Source organism: Catharus ustulatus, chromosome 9 (genome assembly GCF_009819885.2).
Source record: "Catharus ustulatus isolate bCatUst1 chromosome 9, bCatUst1.pri.v2, whole genome shotgun sequence".
Lineage (NCBI taxonomy): Eukaryota > Metazoa > Chordata > Aves > Passeriformes > Turdidae > Catharus > Catharus ustulatus.
In genome coordinates this window covers 4,973,981-4,991,165 of record NC_046229.1, presented here as the reverse complement: position 1 = coordinate 4,991,165, position 17,185 = coordinate 4,973,981, and the positions used below count along the sequence as shown (strand labels likewise).

The 17,185-nt window shown below is 45.9% G+C and overlaps 1 protein-coding gene across 1 annotated transcript in view; it reads right to left on the bottom strand.

The window, feature by feature from the left end:
* The window catches only part of PLPP3 (phospholipid phosphatase 3), a 42,620-nt gene that overhangs the window by 18,098 nt on the left and 7,337 nt on the right, over positions 1–17,185 (bottom strand). Inside the window, exon 2 of the mRNA XM_033067836.2 lies at positions 509–666. Coding sequence (XP_032923727.1) covers positions 509–666 — 158 coding nt within the window. The remainder of the gene's footprint in view (positions 1–508; positions 667–17,185) is intronic.

The following is a 17,185-nucleotide window of genomic DNA, read 5'->3' as shown; positions in this document are numbered from 1 at the left end:
ACATTTTACAGTGAGGACTCTGGGAATATGCTCCCCATGGAAGGTTTTAATTGTCTTTTAAAAACGGCTGTAATATGCAATCTCTTAAAAACCTAATACTAACCTGTTAAATTTTCCAGGCACTGGTTAGCTGAAAAGATGTATCCTTTCTTTGTTTTTTAAACCTTATAAAATAGGCAAATACCACGAGTTATTTGAATAGGGACAAACCATGCCAAGTCTTTACTGACACTCAAGTGTTTCTGCCTCTGCTCTGAACTCTTACTGGAGGGTGAAAAAGTTCTTGTGAAGCTCACAGACTTGCCCAAACAGCTTTGGGCCTGTTTACAGGCTTCAGGAGTAATCTCATTCCACTCATTACAACCTTTCATTTGTAAATGTTCGCAACTCCATGCTTACAAAAGCCAAACAATCGCCCCGCTAGGCAGTGTGGCAGCACCAGCAGGACAAAAAGGTGCCAGGAAAGCCCTGGTGGGCCAGAGGAGGAGGCTCTGGAGGTGGCACTCACCGCGAGGATGGCGATGAGGATGCCTGCAGCACACAGCACCGCGTCGTTGATGGTCTCCACGTTCTTCTGCGGGTACCTGATGCTGTCGTCGTCGCAGTAGAAGCCCCTCTGGTAGGGCTGGATTGTGCTTGTCTCGATGATGAGGAAGGGCAACCCGGCTACAAGGAAGGGGAGACAACAACCAAACCCATCAGCAATACGGGCAGAAACAAGCAGCTCACAAAAAAACCCCAAGATTCAAACAGAAAACCCCTTGCAAACCACACATCACCATTGCTGGTGCTTTTCTTTCCATATCACTGTCTTTCCAAGGGGAACAGCATTGGGATTTGTTTTTCCAAGCTGGTCTTGCAGGGAAAAAGCATCTCCTCTGTTATGGTTATCAGATGTCTGCTCAGCCTGGTTCCAGTTAAGCCCCGTGAGCTGCAAATATTAACTTACAGGAACAGACCCCTGGAGCAATCCCTCTGCAAAAGGCCATGAAAACCAATCTGGCACTTTTCTCCAGGGAGGGCCCAGTGCTCTTCCGAGCGCTCTGGGCAGAGCAGCCCCGAGCTGTGCAAACAAACACGGCAGGATCCAGTATCACAGATGTGAAGAGATATCTTCTCTCCTACCTGGCCAGCCCAGCTACTCTCCATCCCCATCACTTCCCTGCCTCTGAAGCCTTCCCTGGCTCACTCCTCTTTGTATTTACAGGGTGTATTGACATTTTCTGACAATTTGTACCAACCACGTGCTTTTGAGCAGCTGTGGGACACCCATCCATGCAAGGACCAGAGCATCCATGATGAAATCCCATCAGAGCCTGTTCACCTTCAATCACAATAAAGCCACAAGAAATCTGGGCTTTAAAAACTATCTCAGTGCAGGATTTCTGCATCTGTACAGCTTGGCTGGATCCCTGCACCAGGCAGGGAGCAGGTCTGCTCAAGAACATGGGTCAGGACACACAGAATGGAGAGGACACCCAGAAATTGTGGCATGGTCATAACTCCATGGTTTTTTTAAGTTTTTCAGACAAATACAGCACTGCCTCAAAGCTGAAAGGGTGTTTCCCAGCCACAGTGTCACCTTGGGCAGGGCACCCTCCTCCCCTTTGCCTCAGTTTCCCCATCCATCTTTTGCTGTTAAGCCCATCATCGAGAGGAGCACTACATCCCCACAAAACCAAGCCCCAAATTCCCTGAAACCCATGCTCAGAGTAAATCACAAGCCACAAGGTACAGGAAACCCTCCTCCCACTTGCAGAGTGAAACCCAGGTAAGGGGAAAAACAAATGCACAGTGGTTCCAGCTGTCCTTGGGCCAAGACAACAGGTCTCACACCCAGATCCTACAGAAGGCATTAGGGAATACTTGTCGACCACTAACTTGCTTAAGTATCTGTGGGTTTGTTTATACAGCTAGCAGTCAAAGACATCAGAGGGTTTTCCCTTCTAAAATGAACAAAAATAATAAATAAAAAATGAAGCGCTCTTGGGTCTGACCCAAAGTTGTCCACAGCACATTTGTAGTGAACACCACCTGCTAGATGTGATTGGCAAGGGCACCATCCATGTTGTTCAGAAGTGTCACCAAAATAATGTTCCCTGTGTTGTCCACATGAACCACTCTCTGGATTTCACTTTGCGCAATCCGCTCTGGTTTGTTTTCCTGTATGTTAATGGGTTTGCCTAAGCCAGGATTACTACAGGGTTTTGTTAGTCTTAAGAAAAAACTCCATCACCTACGAGCAGGGACAGCACATACTGAAGAAAATTTTTTAGGTACCAAATAGTAATCTAGTATCAGGATCCCTTTTCAGATCCTCTCAAAAACTCTGGAAATGGGTTAATTGCAAATTCTGGGCCCAGAGCTGCTTGGCAAGGCGGGGCAGTTTCCACCACATGTGTGAAGCAGCGAGGAACAGTTTCTGAACTGCAAGCCCAGCTCAGATTTGGTAAACAAAATCGGACATCTCGTGTGAATCCAGTCGATCTTCATTCCACCATTTAACCGTTTTTATGCCCAGCTTGGCCCCAGAAGCCAGCAATCCCGTTTTAATGGGCCACTTAAAAAAAAAATCCTTAGGTTTCCCCAGGAGGAAGGGCAGGGGGAGAAGCTCTGGGTTTTCCTGGGTTTTCCGAGTGCCCGGAGCGGCAGCACGGGGTTGAACTCAGGAGTAGACACACCACGGTTACGTGGCTCATTGTTATTCCTCCAGTTCCTCTTGCTAATGGTTTTCACATGACAGGTCTGTAAAACACATGTTCCCACAGACAATAAAATACATCTGAAAGCTAAAACCGGCCTTAAAAAAAAAAAAATCTTGAAAAAATAAATAAATTTTTAAAAAAAGAGACAATAGCGTTCCTATATATTCTGTGAACCCAGGAATAATAAAGATTTGTTTCCCCTTCATTCATTGAGCAGCATGGGGTAGTATTTCCATGTTTCAATTATATGTACACTTGCCACAGCTATAATAAGAGCATAAGTGACCTATATGGGACACATTTTCATAAAGCACATAGGCACAGTTTGGAAAATCCAATGGGTTTGTTTTCTCTCCTACAAACTTGTGGTTTAGTGGGATATTGCCAATCAAGTCTTGATATTTTTCCAGCAAAACACTAACCTCAGATTCCCTTTTTTTTTTTCCCTTCCCCTTTTTTAACATGAGAAACATAAACACACTCCCTACAACTGAATGAATACTACTGAGAAGACATAACATGCCTTGGATTTTGAGGGTTGGGTGAGAGGCTGCTCTTTCACCCAAGGAATGGAGGACCCCAGCCCATGGCAGACAATAAACTCAAGATGACTCTTCTTCCATGAGCTTATTTCTTGGAGGACAGGTTGTCTGAGGGACCAGGTCACCACCCACAATTATTTTGGCAAGGGGGTTCCAGCATGGACAAAGCTGTAGTGGTGCCAAAAGGCTGCCAGAGCATGGGCTTTGCAGAAAAAACACTACAGAGGGAAGTCTGGAAGAAGACAGAAAATTAAATGCAGAGAGAGATGCCTTTGGGATCCCTCAAACAAAACACCACAGAGATATTATTCACACTAGGAGATCTGCCCCAGGCAAAAGGATCCAGAAGTGGGGCTCACAGCCCACACACTTTGGAAATGGAAGGCAAGCAGAGCAGGGCTGTACTGTGAGGATGGAACATCTGGTCTCATCACCTGCCCTGCCCCAGTCTGCCCCTCTGAGTCAGCTTTTTAACAGGGAATTCAGAGTGCATCCCTGGCTGCACATCTACACATTCAACAGCTGAACCCTATAAAGGTGTTAAGTGTTCAACCTCCACCACTTCCCATCCCTACACACAGTATTAAACTACTGAGGATACAAGAGGTTCATTTCAGGAAACAGTGACTTGCACTGGAGTAAGGACAGATGTACAGAGAAGGCAAAAAATTCATTGATTTTGGGGTCGTTCTGTCTGTGGGTACAGCTCACCTACATGTGCAGACTGCAGAATCTGTAGGAATGCTGCACAAGGGCCTCACATCCTCCTTCCCCCTGGAATCTCCATGCTGGGGAATGGCACAGAAGCCTGTGGACCATGTCCTAAAGCATGGGCACCACACTGGAGCTGTGCAACCAGAGGAGGGCTGCTAGCCCCATCTCACAGGAAACCAAAGAATGAAACCAAGGGATTTGCTTCTTCCAATGCAATAAAGGTAAATCTTCTGCATCCTTCACAAGGTGATGCAAAGTTTCTTTTCCTTGTACAAGGGGGATTTTTTTGCTTTAATAACAGAAGAAGGAAATCCCAACCACAAGCTTTTATCCAGCTATGCTGCAGGAGATCAAACACAGCTCCAAACCATGAGCATAAAGGAATTCTCTCGGGGACTGATCTTGCCCCATCCACACGGGCTCAGCCCTGCTCCAAGCAGGTGTGGACACTGAGGAATTGTGTGAGGCACTGCGGGATGCTGTGGGGATGGACATTGAAAAATGATGTTGCTTTTGTTGGGAGGAAGTCCAAGTGACTTGGTGACCTCTAACTGCTGGTGTCCTGTGCTAAGGTATTTCAGAGCGGGGTTTAAATTTATTTGTCTTTCCATTTAATAAAGCCAATCGAGTTTGGAAATCTAGCACCAAGGAAAAAATATTCCTTTCTTTGGTCAGCACCTTTATTAAGAGGCAGTTAATAGGCAATAATCCTGGGAAGACTGGCAGCTTGAAAGCTAAAACCTCAGCACCAAGCCTAAACAAAACCCCCGTGTACTCTCTGACCAGCTTGAAATGTGCATAAAAATCAAAGGCAGGAGAAAAAAGGGCTCTGTGTTGGGTACAGCACTTTGAATCTCAGAGTCTTTGAAAAGTTAACACTTGTGCAGATTTAATGGGGGCGAAAAAAAAATTTAAAAAGGGGATAAGCTTTCATTGGCCACTCATCAAAAAGTGGAAGGAGTGGAAGGCAAGAGGCATTTGTGCAGTGACCCACCCAGGCCACTCTCATCTTCCCAGCCCAGCCTTCACCTTTGCACCAAATTAAACACCATCACCACCTTTTCCTTTTTAAACATCTTGTTTTGATGGAGTTCAGGGGTTTTTTTTCCATTAAATCTTTGTTATTTAACCCTGCAGATCAGTGGAATGTTGCTGGCTATCTCAACAAAGCAATGATAATTTCTAACAAGCATTCCATGATGTTTTTGCCTGCCACTGTCCAGACCCTGGGTGTTCTTAGGGTTTCACTAGATTAGACATCTACCTAAATAAGTGAAAAAGACCATTAATTAATTTGGCAGGGCTGAGTGGGGTATCTAATTCCCTACTCAAGTCACACTCTGTAAATATTTGGGTACCTACAAGAGACAGGCTTTCTGTTTGAAGTACTTAGTGGCTGATCTTGGGTACATGTAAACCTTATTTGGTTTACAATATTTGTACATATTTAAAAATGCATATAAACTAGATTAGCCTACGGTAGGCTGTTATTGAGGCTTTAAAAGTTGGCTTCCCAAAACTTTCAGAGAAGAATTGCAGCCTTGGCAACTGCTGCAAGAGCAAGCAAATCTTGAAGCCAACTTACACTGTGCATGTACAAATATATATATAAATACATAAATAAAACTTAATAGCCCAAAGAATTGAAGTATTTCCACATTTCTGCCATATCAGGCATGTGCTGTCAATCAAAACAGAACCCAGCTCTGTCCCAGCCCTCGGTGTATCTGAAGGAATGGTAGGAGCTTGGTCAGCTAAAAAAATAATCTCAAGGGACCAGATCTGCACTCCAGTATCAGCCAAAATAACATTCCTACTGCAGACTGGATCAAGCTATTAAATTCAGATTTTTAAAGGTCTTGAAAGCATCAGTGGTGTGCCTCCATCCCAATTTTGACCGAATCTGGATATTTGAGGACCACATACTCACTAGGACAAGCTCTGCTATTTTATTACCTGCAGAGTCTTAATTGTTCTTCACCTTGATTCCAGCAGTCCAGCAGAATGATCTGTACATCTGCCTGTATTTTGGAAACACATCTAATATCTTTGTTTGCAAAACAGATTCCCATTCAGCTCGATTACAGTTCCATTACTCTCAGCTGACACACGAGGAGAGAAAATTCTCCACACAAACAAACCCTAGACTTTACAGTAAAACAGCTACCTGCTTTTGAGTACTAAAGAACCTATAAACAAGGATCACTATATATTGCATTTCTCTGATTTGACCTCTTTGGAAAAGCTCTTGGGCACAATGGGTTGATTTCCACCAAAAAAAAGAAAAAAAAATACTAAAAATCAGGTAATTTTCAACTAGCTGTAGGTTCATTCATGTAACTCCCATGAACATTTGCCCCATCTATGTTAATTTGTCTGGCATCCTTCCTGTGAAGAGAGTGACATTTCTGTTGTCCATTTTATTATTTTTATTTTTCAGCTAAATCATAGGAACTTCAAAGCAAACCTCACCATTTTAGGTCCACCAGATGCTACAGATGCCAAAAAAATTCCTAGTGGCAGACACAGGTTCATTTTGACTTAGATGATATTTTCTGGGATCTTACTTTTTGGGGGTTTGTTTCTTTGTTTTTAGTAAGAACTAGTTAATCAGGAAAACTGGAAAAACATCTTCTCATGCCTGTTAGTGCAATATTAAACGAGAAGAAAGCAAAAAGGTATTTATTTTCTATATGGACAAGCCCATGACATTGATGACCCCAGGTTGCAAAGGTAAAAAAGTTCCTTTAAAAGGAACCAAAGGTGCTGCCAGAAGTGACAGATGTCTCTACCTGCTGCCCAAACCCATCCCTGGAACTGTTCCAGACCAGGCTGGATGGGACTTTGAGCAACCTGGTCTAGTGGGAAGTGTCCCTGTCCATGAAAAAGACAAATCCCAAATCATTCCATGATTCCATGACACTCATCCTTTGTGGTTAATACCCTCTGGAGCATATTTATCAACCCAGCCATCCTGGGAGAATACTACTACAAAAACCTTCTTGGTCACAGATACTTTAAGCCAAATGCCAAATTATCCTCTTGCACTGCAAATTCCTCTGGATTTGAAACCAAGAGTAGAAATATTTCCTCATGTGGCTGGAGCATAATGTGCCAGCCTCACGCTCCAAGAGTTCCAGAGGAACAGGAATGCTGCCACTGTTTTTTTCTGGGAGAAAAAGTGCTTTTGGTGAGTAGCTGTCACCTGAGGACCACATACAAAGGAAGAAAGAGAAGGGAATTCTATAAAGAGTGTTAAGTTGTTCCTCATGGGAATTTGGAGTAAGGTGATGCATTAAAAAACCTTCATATCAAAATGCACGTTTATTTTCAGTACCTCAGAATGCATTAATAAGAACAAAAGGTCTTGTCCAAGCCACAGTATGTAGGTCCATATAAAATTCTGCATTTGTGGGGTAAAACAGATTTAAACCAGACTGGCCAACCAGCAAATTTGGATAGGGTGAATATAAAAGACATTACCAACAGGAATTCAGACCCAGCTCCAGTCAAACTTGATGGGAACAGCAAATTTGGAGAGGGTGAATATAAAAGACATTACCAACAGGAATCCAGAGCCAGCTCCAGCCAAACTTGATGGAAACAAAGCCTTCATTTCACATTGTCTGCAGCAAGGGATAAATGCAACACCCATGAAAACCCCCAAGTGCCAACAGTTTTTGAGGCACCTCTGCACATTGGGAGTCTCACAGATATGACAAGCCTGACCTAGGATGACTCAGCTTAAAGAGAGGGGAAAAATTTTTAAAAAAATAAAGATGTGCCTGAGAACTCTGCACTGGTGAAGGCAAACAGCTCATGTGAAAAACACACTGTGGTGACTATTATGTTTTCAATTACAAACGGAGCGAGCAGGGTTTGCTCTGCTGGGCTGCAGGGTTTGGAATGAGCCTCTCACCACCACTGCTCTGGGCTCTGCCTTCGAGGAAGGGCTCAGGCCACTGCCAGCCCCAGCCACACTCTGCACCCCGTTTCTTTTGGGGGGAATCCAAGAGATTTCTGCCAAACAGGTGGGTGAGCAAAGCAGCAGCTCCCCTTCACCCCTGTCATCCCACTGGCTGGGTGAACCCTGATATTTCCTCATGTAACCACAACTCTGTTCTGCTCATATAGAATCTAAGAATGATAGAAAAGGTTGGGTTTGAAGGAACCTTAAAAATTATTTGCAACTCATGACATGGGATGTCACCCACTACATCAGATTGCTCAGAGCTCCATCCAACAAAAAATTCATCACCCTCTACTCAAAAGGAAAATTTTGTGAGCTGTAGGTGTTGTTTTAGTACATTAAATAGCAAGCAAGGATTCCTTATCTCAGCTTCTTGCCCCCACACACCCCGACACAAAAGCCCTGGCTCTTCCTCTTTGCATAGACACCCCCAAACCATTACAAGAACAGGTAAAAATATGAAAGTGTAGCCAGTGTAATGCAGCCAACAAAATTCTATTATTTTTAACTCAGTAAAGACAAAAAGCATACGAAGCAAAAATAAAGCCAGTTTTCCTAGTCAGCATTAGGTCTCTCACATAAAAATTCATCAAACTTCATCACTGAACTTCCCAAACATCTTCCTGAGCACCATGGCCAGGCAGTGCCACTGTAATTAAGCACGTTTTTGGGAGCAACTGCCCCTGTGCAGGAGGCAGCAGAGCCCCTGGCCATAGCCCTGAGCTTGCCACCAGTAGCTTTTTGACCCAGTTCTGTCAATGTACCTATTGTAAATGCAAAATCCTTCTTTGGATTTGAAGCAGCAGCCACCTGCACAAATAAGGCTGGGTTATAACTCTGTAACCCAATACAAGCACTGGAAGCTTAAAAAGTTTGTATTCCAAAAAGCACTTCTGACCTCTTCCTTAAAAGTTCACTAATCACTTTTAATTCATAATTTATTTCCTCTTAATATACTTGCTTTATGTAATGCCCCCCTTTCTCCCCCGCCTTCCTCTCCTCCTTTCTTTTTTCTGGAAGTTCCCCAGGAGAAAATGGTATTACACAACTGCCTTGATTAACTGGAAATGAAGCTTTTCCCCCTCGGTAGTCGCGATTTGGTAGAGTTTCCAGGACATAAAGCACGGCCCAGAGTGCTGAAAGGCAGAGAGACGTGGGTGGAAGTGATCCAAAGGCCCTTAAAGTGATGGGGGTTGATCTTGGTGGTCCCCAGAGCAGAGCTCTGTAAGGCTTTGCCTATTTATCAATGGGTTCAAAAAGTGTAATATCACCATTCTTCTCGTTCCTCTGTATTTTGACTGCACAGAGTGGCATCCTGATGTACAGCAGTACATGATATAACTGAGATGTGCTGGTAATATTAAAAAAATAAATAAAAATAATGTGTCTGATTGAAATAGCTTTGTATTACAGGGAAAGGAGACTTTGCAGGGGAAGGAAGAGTGTGACAACTGCTGCCTTGGCCTTGTTGACACCTTCCTGCACACAGAAGTTGGTTTGGTGGAAAGCAGCTGGGAATGGGGTATTTTGGAGGCAAGGCATCACCTGAAGTGACAGAGGTGTCCACCCCATACTGCACACAAGGACTTACCTACTCTGACCCATCTGCCCCTGGATGAGACCCTGTGAATTATCTGTGCTCCTGAAAACCAAACAGACTTTTTTGGGAGAGCATGGTTCTGTGCTGCCCAGCATCCCAGACTTCTGGGTGCTTTTATCTCTCTAAGAAACTGAAAATTCTGCAAATCCAGTGTAATAGTAACTCTGAAAACTTCACCACTGTGTTCTACAAGCAGGGTGGGCACAGGCACCTTGTCACCCCAGCCCCTTTCCCATGCACAGCCCAAACCTGTGCATTTTGCAGCCAGGTGCCATCCCATAACCCTGCTTCTTTAAGGGACAGGATGAATTGGGCCACATCTGAATGGCACAGGCAAGGGCCAAGGCTCTATTCACACCGACTCAGGGGACACAACATGTACCATGCCTTTTCAAACCAAAAACGGAGAACTCCCAATTTCCATTCCTGCCACAATGCTGTGCCCTGCTCTCAAGAAACATGTGAATAAGTTGAGGAAAGAAGGTTAAAGAAGCCCAAGGGAATAGGAGTCCCTTTTTCTTCATTGCAGTTTATTTTGACAAAGGTTCTTCTGTTTCCTCTTCTCCCCCCTCTTTTTCTTTTTTTGTAAGGGCTTGGTGCCAAGCTGCATTATTCCTCTTCACCATGGTACTGCCATGAAACCCGCCTGGTATGTTTGCCTGAAAACTGCAGGTTTTCATGGAAATTGTTTTTATCTCAACAACTACTCCCTTTGTCACCCCAGACATGAAAAGAGGAGGAGAAGGGCTCAGGCTCAAATCCCATCCCTGCAACAAAGCATCCATGAAAAAGCACCACGACCTTCCAAACCCAGCACCATGAAAACCTGCTGTCCTAACAGGGGAGAAACCCTCCAAAAACCCTTTTACCACCTCTCTCAGAACACCAGTGCAACTGCAATCCCATGAGAGATGCTGTGCACAGCCTCAGTCTGAAACACTGAGGCTTGGTGAAAAAAAAAAAAAAAGCATCCCATTGGTGGGATTGTTTGGAAGCATTTTTTAAGTGGAAATAGTTTCTTTTCTTGCAGCCCATCGTGGCAACCAGAGCCCTCTGGCTCCTGTCAGCCAGGCAGGAGCTCCTCAGGGGTGTCCTCTATTTCCAGCCTATTTACTGCTCTGCTCAGAAAGGAGCCTATAGATGCTCCAGTTCTCAGATTTGGGACTTTGGAGGGACTGGGTTATTCAACAAACCAACCCTTTCTAAACACTGTCAAAGGAGTGATTTGATGCCTTTCAGTGCTTACCATACAAAACGCTGAAAGACCAGCGGACTTCAAAAGCCGCAGGAGCGGAGCTGGAGTTTGGCAGGAGTTCATTAGCTGCCTGTGTCCTTCTGTGTGTGGCTTGTAATTACATGCAGACCCAGTGCCAAATCCTCATCTACTGAGGGGTACCAATTAACGTGCTGTTGGATGATTCACAGGTAGCTAATGTCGAGATTTATACACCCGGCGTGCCAAATAGCCTGTGCTTTTTTATTACTAATATTATTATTTGTATTATTTTAAGCTGGCCTTTTTTTCCACTCTTTTTAAGTTATCATATAAAAACAAGGTTTTGGCAGTAAAATTGGGATTGTCCAGCCTGCTCCCAGGCCTGATCCTGCTGACACTGTGTACCACATCTGCAGGGAAATGCACATCTCTAGGAGCATGGGCCAAGGGCTGGCAACTTAAACACCTACTGTTCTCCCCCTTTGTAAAAAGCAGAGGTTTCCTGCTCCAAGGAGAAAAATTATAAAATTGAGCTACCATTTGAGCTCTATACTTGGCTTTCCTGCTGCTTGCACCCTCTTATTCCTACAGGCAGCAAAACAATAACAGCAGAAGCTTTAAGAGCAGCTGGGGGAGCTGAGAAAGCAGGTAACTAAAAGTGATAATTTATTTTTTTGAAGGGGAAATGTACACAAGACTGCATGTCCTGTAGGAAAACATAACAGTTGTTAGTTTCTCTGACAAAAGATAAAAAAAAAAAAAAACACCACAAAAAAGAGCCTTTCTTCTTTTACTTGAAATCTGCATCCCTTTGCCTCTCTTACTGGGGATCTGCATCCCTTTGCAGCCAGCTGGCTCCCAATGCAGCCCTTGGCAATTAAAACCTTGGGAAGTCAAACACAACAGCATGGAAGTGAGCCTTTTCTTCTCCTGTTTTGTCATTCCTGTCTTGTGTTTGATCCCAAGATTTCTCAGGCTGGAGGGAACCCAGTGGAGCATCCTGGCACTGGCTGGGCACAGGTCTCCAAGATCACTGCTTTGCCACTGCTGAGGGTTTTCCCATGGGGAGCATGGAGACCCAGGCCTCATCTTCTTCTGCTTGACTTTCTCTTTTCCAAAAAACTCTGCTCCTCAGCACCAAGGGATAACAATTCCAGGAGGGCTGTAAGTACAACCCAACGCTCGCACCGCTTTATCCTTCTCTAATAAACCTTTCACTGCGTTTGACACGATACAGGTCCTGTCCAGCCACGAAAGCTTTCCTGCTTATCAGGAGAATTTTTAATCAACCAGCAGAGAAAACACGGCCTGACATTTTATTGCTTCCTTGTGCTTTGCTTTTGGATGTTTCTGTTTCTTCCAGCTTGTACTCTTGCTAATCTCTTTAGCCAGGGATCAGTGGAAAGCCTCAAGTTTTCCATGCCCAGCAGCTTCCCCTGGATCATTTGGAGTCAGGGCAGGCAGAGGAGTGTGGGGACAGTGGGGGGTTTATGGTGGGATGGAGAAGAAGGCACCAAGCTCTCCATTCACTGCAGGTTCTGGAGCAGGATTTTGTCCTGGCCACAATTACAAAACAACAAACAACGTCTGTGGGGAAGGGTCATAAGAAGTTCAGCTTTCCTCTATTAAAACCATCTGGTGCCTATAAAAAACCCCAACTGGTTGGTTGGGATGGTTGGTAGCACCTCCTCCCCGCTCAGCTCTTCCTGGCACCTCACGGAAGGCGGTGGCACCAGAGGTGTCACAGTGAGGGACAGGAATGCCACAGGAACGGGGGCCTGGCAGACACCCCTGCACTCTGCATCCCTCCTGCTGCAAAGGAGGAGCCCCAGCATCCACCTCATCTCACTTCTTATCTGAGCCAGAACTTCTTTACGAGGTGCCTGTCCCCTCAGGAACGCCAGCTCCTGCCAGAGCGCCCTGAGAGGGCTGAGCTTTCTGAGCAAAATAAAACATCCCTGTGTGGGACCCTGAAAAGGGTTTCTCCAGGTCACAGTCACTGACGGGACCCCCTCCAGCATCAACAGCGAGAGGCACCGCCAAACCTGCAGGGGATGGGAACCTTTATTAAAAAAAAACAAAACAAACAAAAAAAACCCTAAACCTCTCCTTTGTTTCCAACAGAAATAAAAGAAACGGGAGTGAAAAAAAAAAAAAAAAAAAAAAAAAAAAGAAAAGAAAGGAGAGGAGAGCTTAGAGCCAGTTCCCCAGCCTGTAACACAAAACCAGGCAGTGCTGGGAAACCTTACACCAGGCAGCATCCAGCTCATGTACTCCTGCTCCGCTCGCTGCCTCCCGGATGCTTCCCCAAGCCCAAACTGCCCTTGAGAGAAGCCAAGCCTCAGCCTCTGCTGAAAAGCCTCTTTGTTTGGATTCCCTTTCCAAATCAGCGTATCCTGAGATTGAACTCCCTTCCACCCCAGTGCAGGGCTTTTTCAAGTCGGGCTGCCTTTGGCAGAGCTGCCAGCAGGTTTGCGGTGCCGCGGGAGCGCCCGGCCTGCCGAGCCGGCCCTCAGCACGAGCAGCCTGCTCCACGATAGAGGAGAGAAAGGCAGGCAGCAGGGAAGTACTGCAGAATTACTTCAAAAGATCCTTTAATCATGAATTGTGAACAGAGGAGCTGAGCTCTTCTTAATTAAACAATGGCTTTAATCAGCCTTCAGTAGCTGGCGTTACTCAGAGGGTGGTGAGGCCCTGGCACAGGGTGCCCAGGGAAGCTGTGGCTGCTCCATCCCTGCAAGTGTCCAAGGATGGAAAGGGCTTGGAGCAACCTGGGATGGTGGAAGGTGTCCCTATCTATGGCAGGGAGTTGGAACAAGGTGAGTTTTAAGGTCCCTTCCCACCCAAACCATTCCATTGTGTGACACTGAGGCACACCACTCAACTGACCATTTTGTCTTTCTTCAACTGCTATAACTGAAAGGAAAGCAGAGAAGGCATCAAAGAAACCCAGGCATGAAGCCTGCACACATCACCAAGAGGGTCTGACTCCAAGTGCTGCTGTGAACTTTCCACTCACTGAGGCTTTCAAGACAGACCTCAAGTCCATCACTCACTGCACACAGAAATAAAATGCATTTTCTTGCTACTTTGTGTGCAAGCTCAGGACAAAACTGTGCCACATCCATACAGCCCCTGACAGGCAACAGGGATCTCCTATGTCCCTTGGGACTTGCAAACACCCCAAAATCCTGTATTCCCACAACAGGCAGGGGTATGGCACTCCCAGGGCAGGATCTCAGCTCTAGCATTACCCCAGCAGACACCCACAAACAGCACCAAGGCAATAATTTCACCCCTGTGAGAAAACACAGCAGATCTCACAGCAAGGGAGTGTTAATGAGAATATCAGCCTGACACTAAAAGGAAAATCCTCTTCTCCAAAACCAGCCTCAGGCCCAGGACTTAAAGCAATTTCACGGGGGAAGAAGATGTTTCTCACTTGCAGGCAGCTTTAATTTACCTCAGTGTTACATCTTTCCCTGTGAAAGCAAAACCCTGAGATTTAAGCAGGTGGATTTTCAGGCTGTGGACCCAATACCCACTTGTGGCAGAAAACTTCAGCAAGAGCAAAAGCAAAGTACCTGTTGTTATATCCACAATGCTGATGTATCCCAAACACTATCCCACTAGTCTGGCAATTCCAAACATGCTGCATGCCTAGATTCTGCAGTGGCTCTGAGAGTTTTACACACTGGAAAACTTCTTTGTGCCCATGGTGATTTATCAAAACATGCTTTCTCCAAAGTGCTACCCGGCTTTTCCATGGGCTTTGCATTTGACAAAGATTCATACCAGCTCAGTCAGAAAAACAAATGCCACAAAACTTCTCCTTTAAGAAAAAAAAACCCAAACCACCCAACCCTCACAGCCCAATGCTTTAGAAATGCTTCCACATGCTAATCAGCCTCCTATTCAGTTCCAGACTGAATAGGACTCCAACAATGACAAAGAAATACGCTGAACCTATCCCACATTTCATCCCCTTCACTCAAAATGTTGCTGTTACCTTGGTTTTCAGCTGCTTTGTGGGAGCTGCAGCAGAATGACAGCTGCATGCTGAAGCTGCAGGGATGGTCAAGAAACCAGGAGTGCTGGATGAAAAAAAATATCTGGCCCAGATTATGTGGGGGAAAAAAATGGGCTAATTTGAGGGGATAGTAACTGATGCTGCAAATTTTTGTACGAGTTAATAAGAAAAAAACAAACAAACAAAGAAACAAAAAAACCAAACCACAAAAAAACCCCTGAGTCCTCTACTAAAAGCACAGCCTCTTGTGGTCAGGCAGCAAAGGGAAGTTTCTCCCAGCCTGGCAAGTATGAGTAGGATAAAAGCTCCTCCAAGCCCTTCCCTTTGAGAATCATCCATTTTTGTTATGTATTATCAACTGGCAGATGCCTTAGTGCAGCTTTTCCTCCACATCCCTAACCTGAAAAACTCCAGCTCGTATTCTGGGAAAGGACAAGCCAGCTCCTGCTGCTGTGGGTGAATCCAAGGTTGTTTCCCCTTTTTCTGCAGAACCTGGGAGCAGCAGAACAGAGACACCTGGGTAAGTTTTCAAAGGAATTCAGGTGGGAAGCTCCAGGACAGGTGCACACATGTCCTAGGGACACACTTCAGCCCATTCCCTGGCAGTCACAGACTCCTCCACGGTCGCTGAGGATCTGATCTCAATATCCTTTGGGAGACTGGCATGAGCAGTGAAGTTTGCAGCTCCTTCAGGAAGGAACCAGAGGTTCCTCAGCAGCTCTGAAAGCCCCAGTGGGCACCTGGGTGCCTCTGTACTGCAAACACTGCCTTCAAAGTGTGCCCTCGGCGGGCTCCAGCGCTGCCCACGCACCCGGGTGATGCTGCTCCTTCTGCTCCTGTCTCCCCAGATTAGAAACTCCCAGAGGCACAAACGTGCCTGGGCAGGACCAAGGGCAGCACAGCCTGGCACAGGGATCCTCAGCCCAGCACTCGAATTCAGGGAGAAGCAGCTCCCCAAAAAGCAAGGGCCATCTGATCAGTGATCAAAGAAACCTGCTAACACCAAACTGATTCACAGCTATCGACTTCAAAGGAGTTTTGCAGCCTGCCATCAGCTCACCAGCCATCCAAATTATTCCCTGAGCATCACTCAGAACACAAATGCACCCAGTGGTTACTGACCAGACCTGCTTATCAGCATTTTACCACGCTGGTTGCGACTTTCCCTTTGGAAAATAGCACTTGAAAGGGTGGTGGGCCCTGCAGAAAGCCTTGGAAGCCCTCAGAATGCTTGGGATGTGGGACCGGTTGCCACGGCTGCCACGCTGCTACAGAGACCAGAGCAAAGACCTCGCTGTCAGCTGGGTGAGAACGATAACCAGGGCTGGGCTGGCTGCTCCTCCAGGCTTAAAGGAAAGCCCATGACACCACGTCCCAAAAAAAGTCATAAATAACCTGCTGAGTGTCAAGGAGACAGGAAGCCCAGACCCCATTTGGCACATTGGCTTCAAATTCAGCAGCTGGGTACTTGGAGGGTGTGATGAGGTCTCAGCTTCATAGGACCACATGCTGATTTAACCAAAATGTAATTAATACCTGAGTGCAGTGCCTGCATGGTCAAACTCAGGGGCAATGCTGGCTGGTCAAAAATGGCAGTCATTTTTTGTGATTTTACAGGTAGTAATTTCTTCTTTTTTTACAGGCAGCTGATTTCTTCTTTTGTGCAGCAGCAGACTGATGCTGCTGGGAGACAGAAGCTCTCTGAAGGAGTATCATTTCTTTCAGGAGGATGTCTGCCCAAAACATCTCACCATCAACTTTCACTTCTTCTCCTTAAAGCCATGGAAAGAAGAACCATGCTGTTCTCAGCTCCAGCAGCCAGCAAAGACGATGAGCTCCAAGAGGTGCAGTCTGACATCTGCAAGCTCCACAGCAGTGAGGGACAGCTCTGTCCCACAGCCACCTTTGGTGTTCAGGGCAAGCTGAGGGTGAACCCAACAATGACAATTGCTTCAGCCTCAATTTGCTGTGTTTTCACATCTTCACAGGCTGTGCCCACTGCTGTGCTCTATCAGAAAGCCTGGAGGCACCTCCCAAGCTTCTCAGCGCCACGATCAACACACTGTCACATCTTTCTGGGCAAGGGATGCAAAACTAAGGAAAGCAGTAGAGGATTATGAGCACTCTCCATTGACTCTGTGTCACCACCACTGTCAGACCACAGCAGCTCCATCTGGGCTCTGGCTGGCAGCCCCAGCCTGGCCCTGACAGGGGACACCATGTGCTCAGAGAAGACAAGGTCATGGATGGAGGCAATCCTGTTCCAGGGCTGGAACAGGAACACACGGCACGAAGAGCACAGGCATCCTCAGAGCATCACAAGCTCTGGAGTTAAATTACATGTTCTGCTTATCACTTGACTTGATGCAGAGTCTGTTTTCAACTCTCTGTCTCCAAAACATCCGACA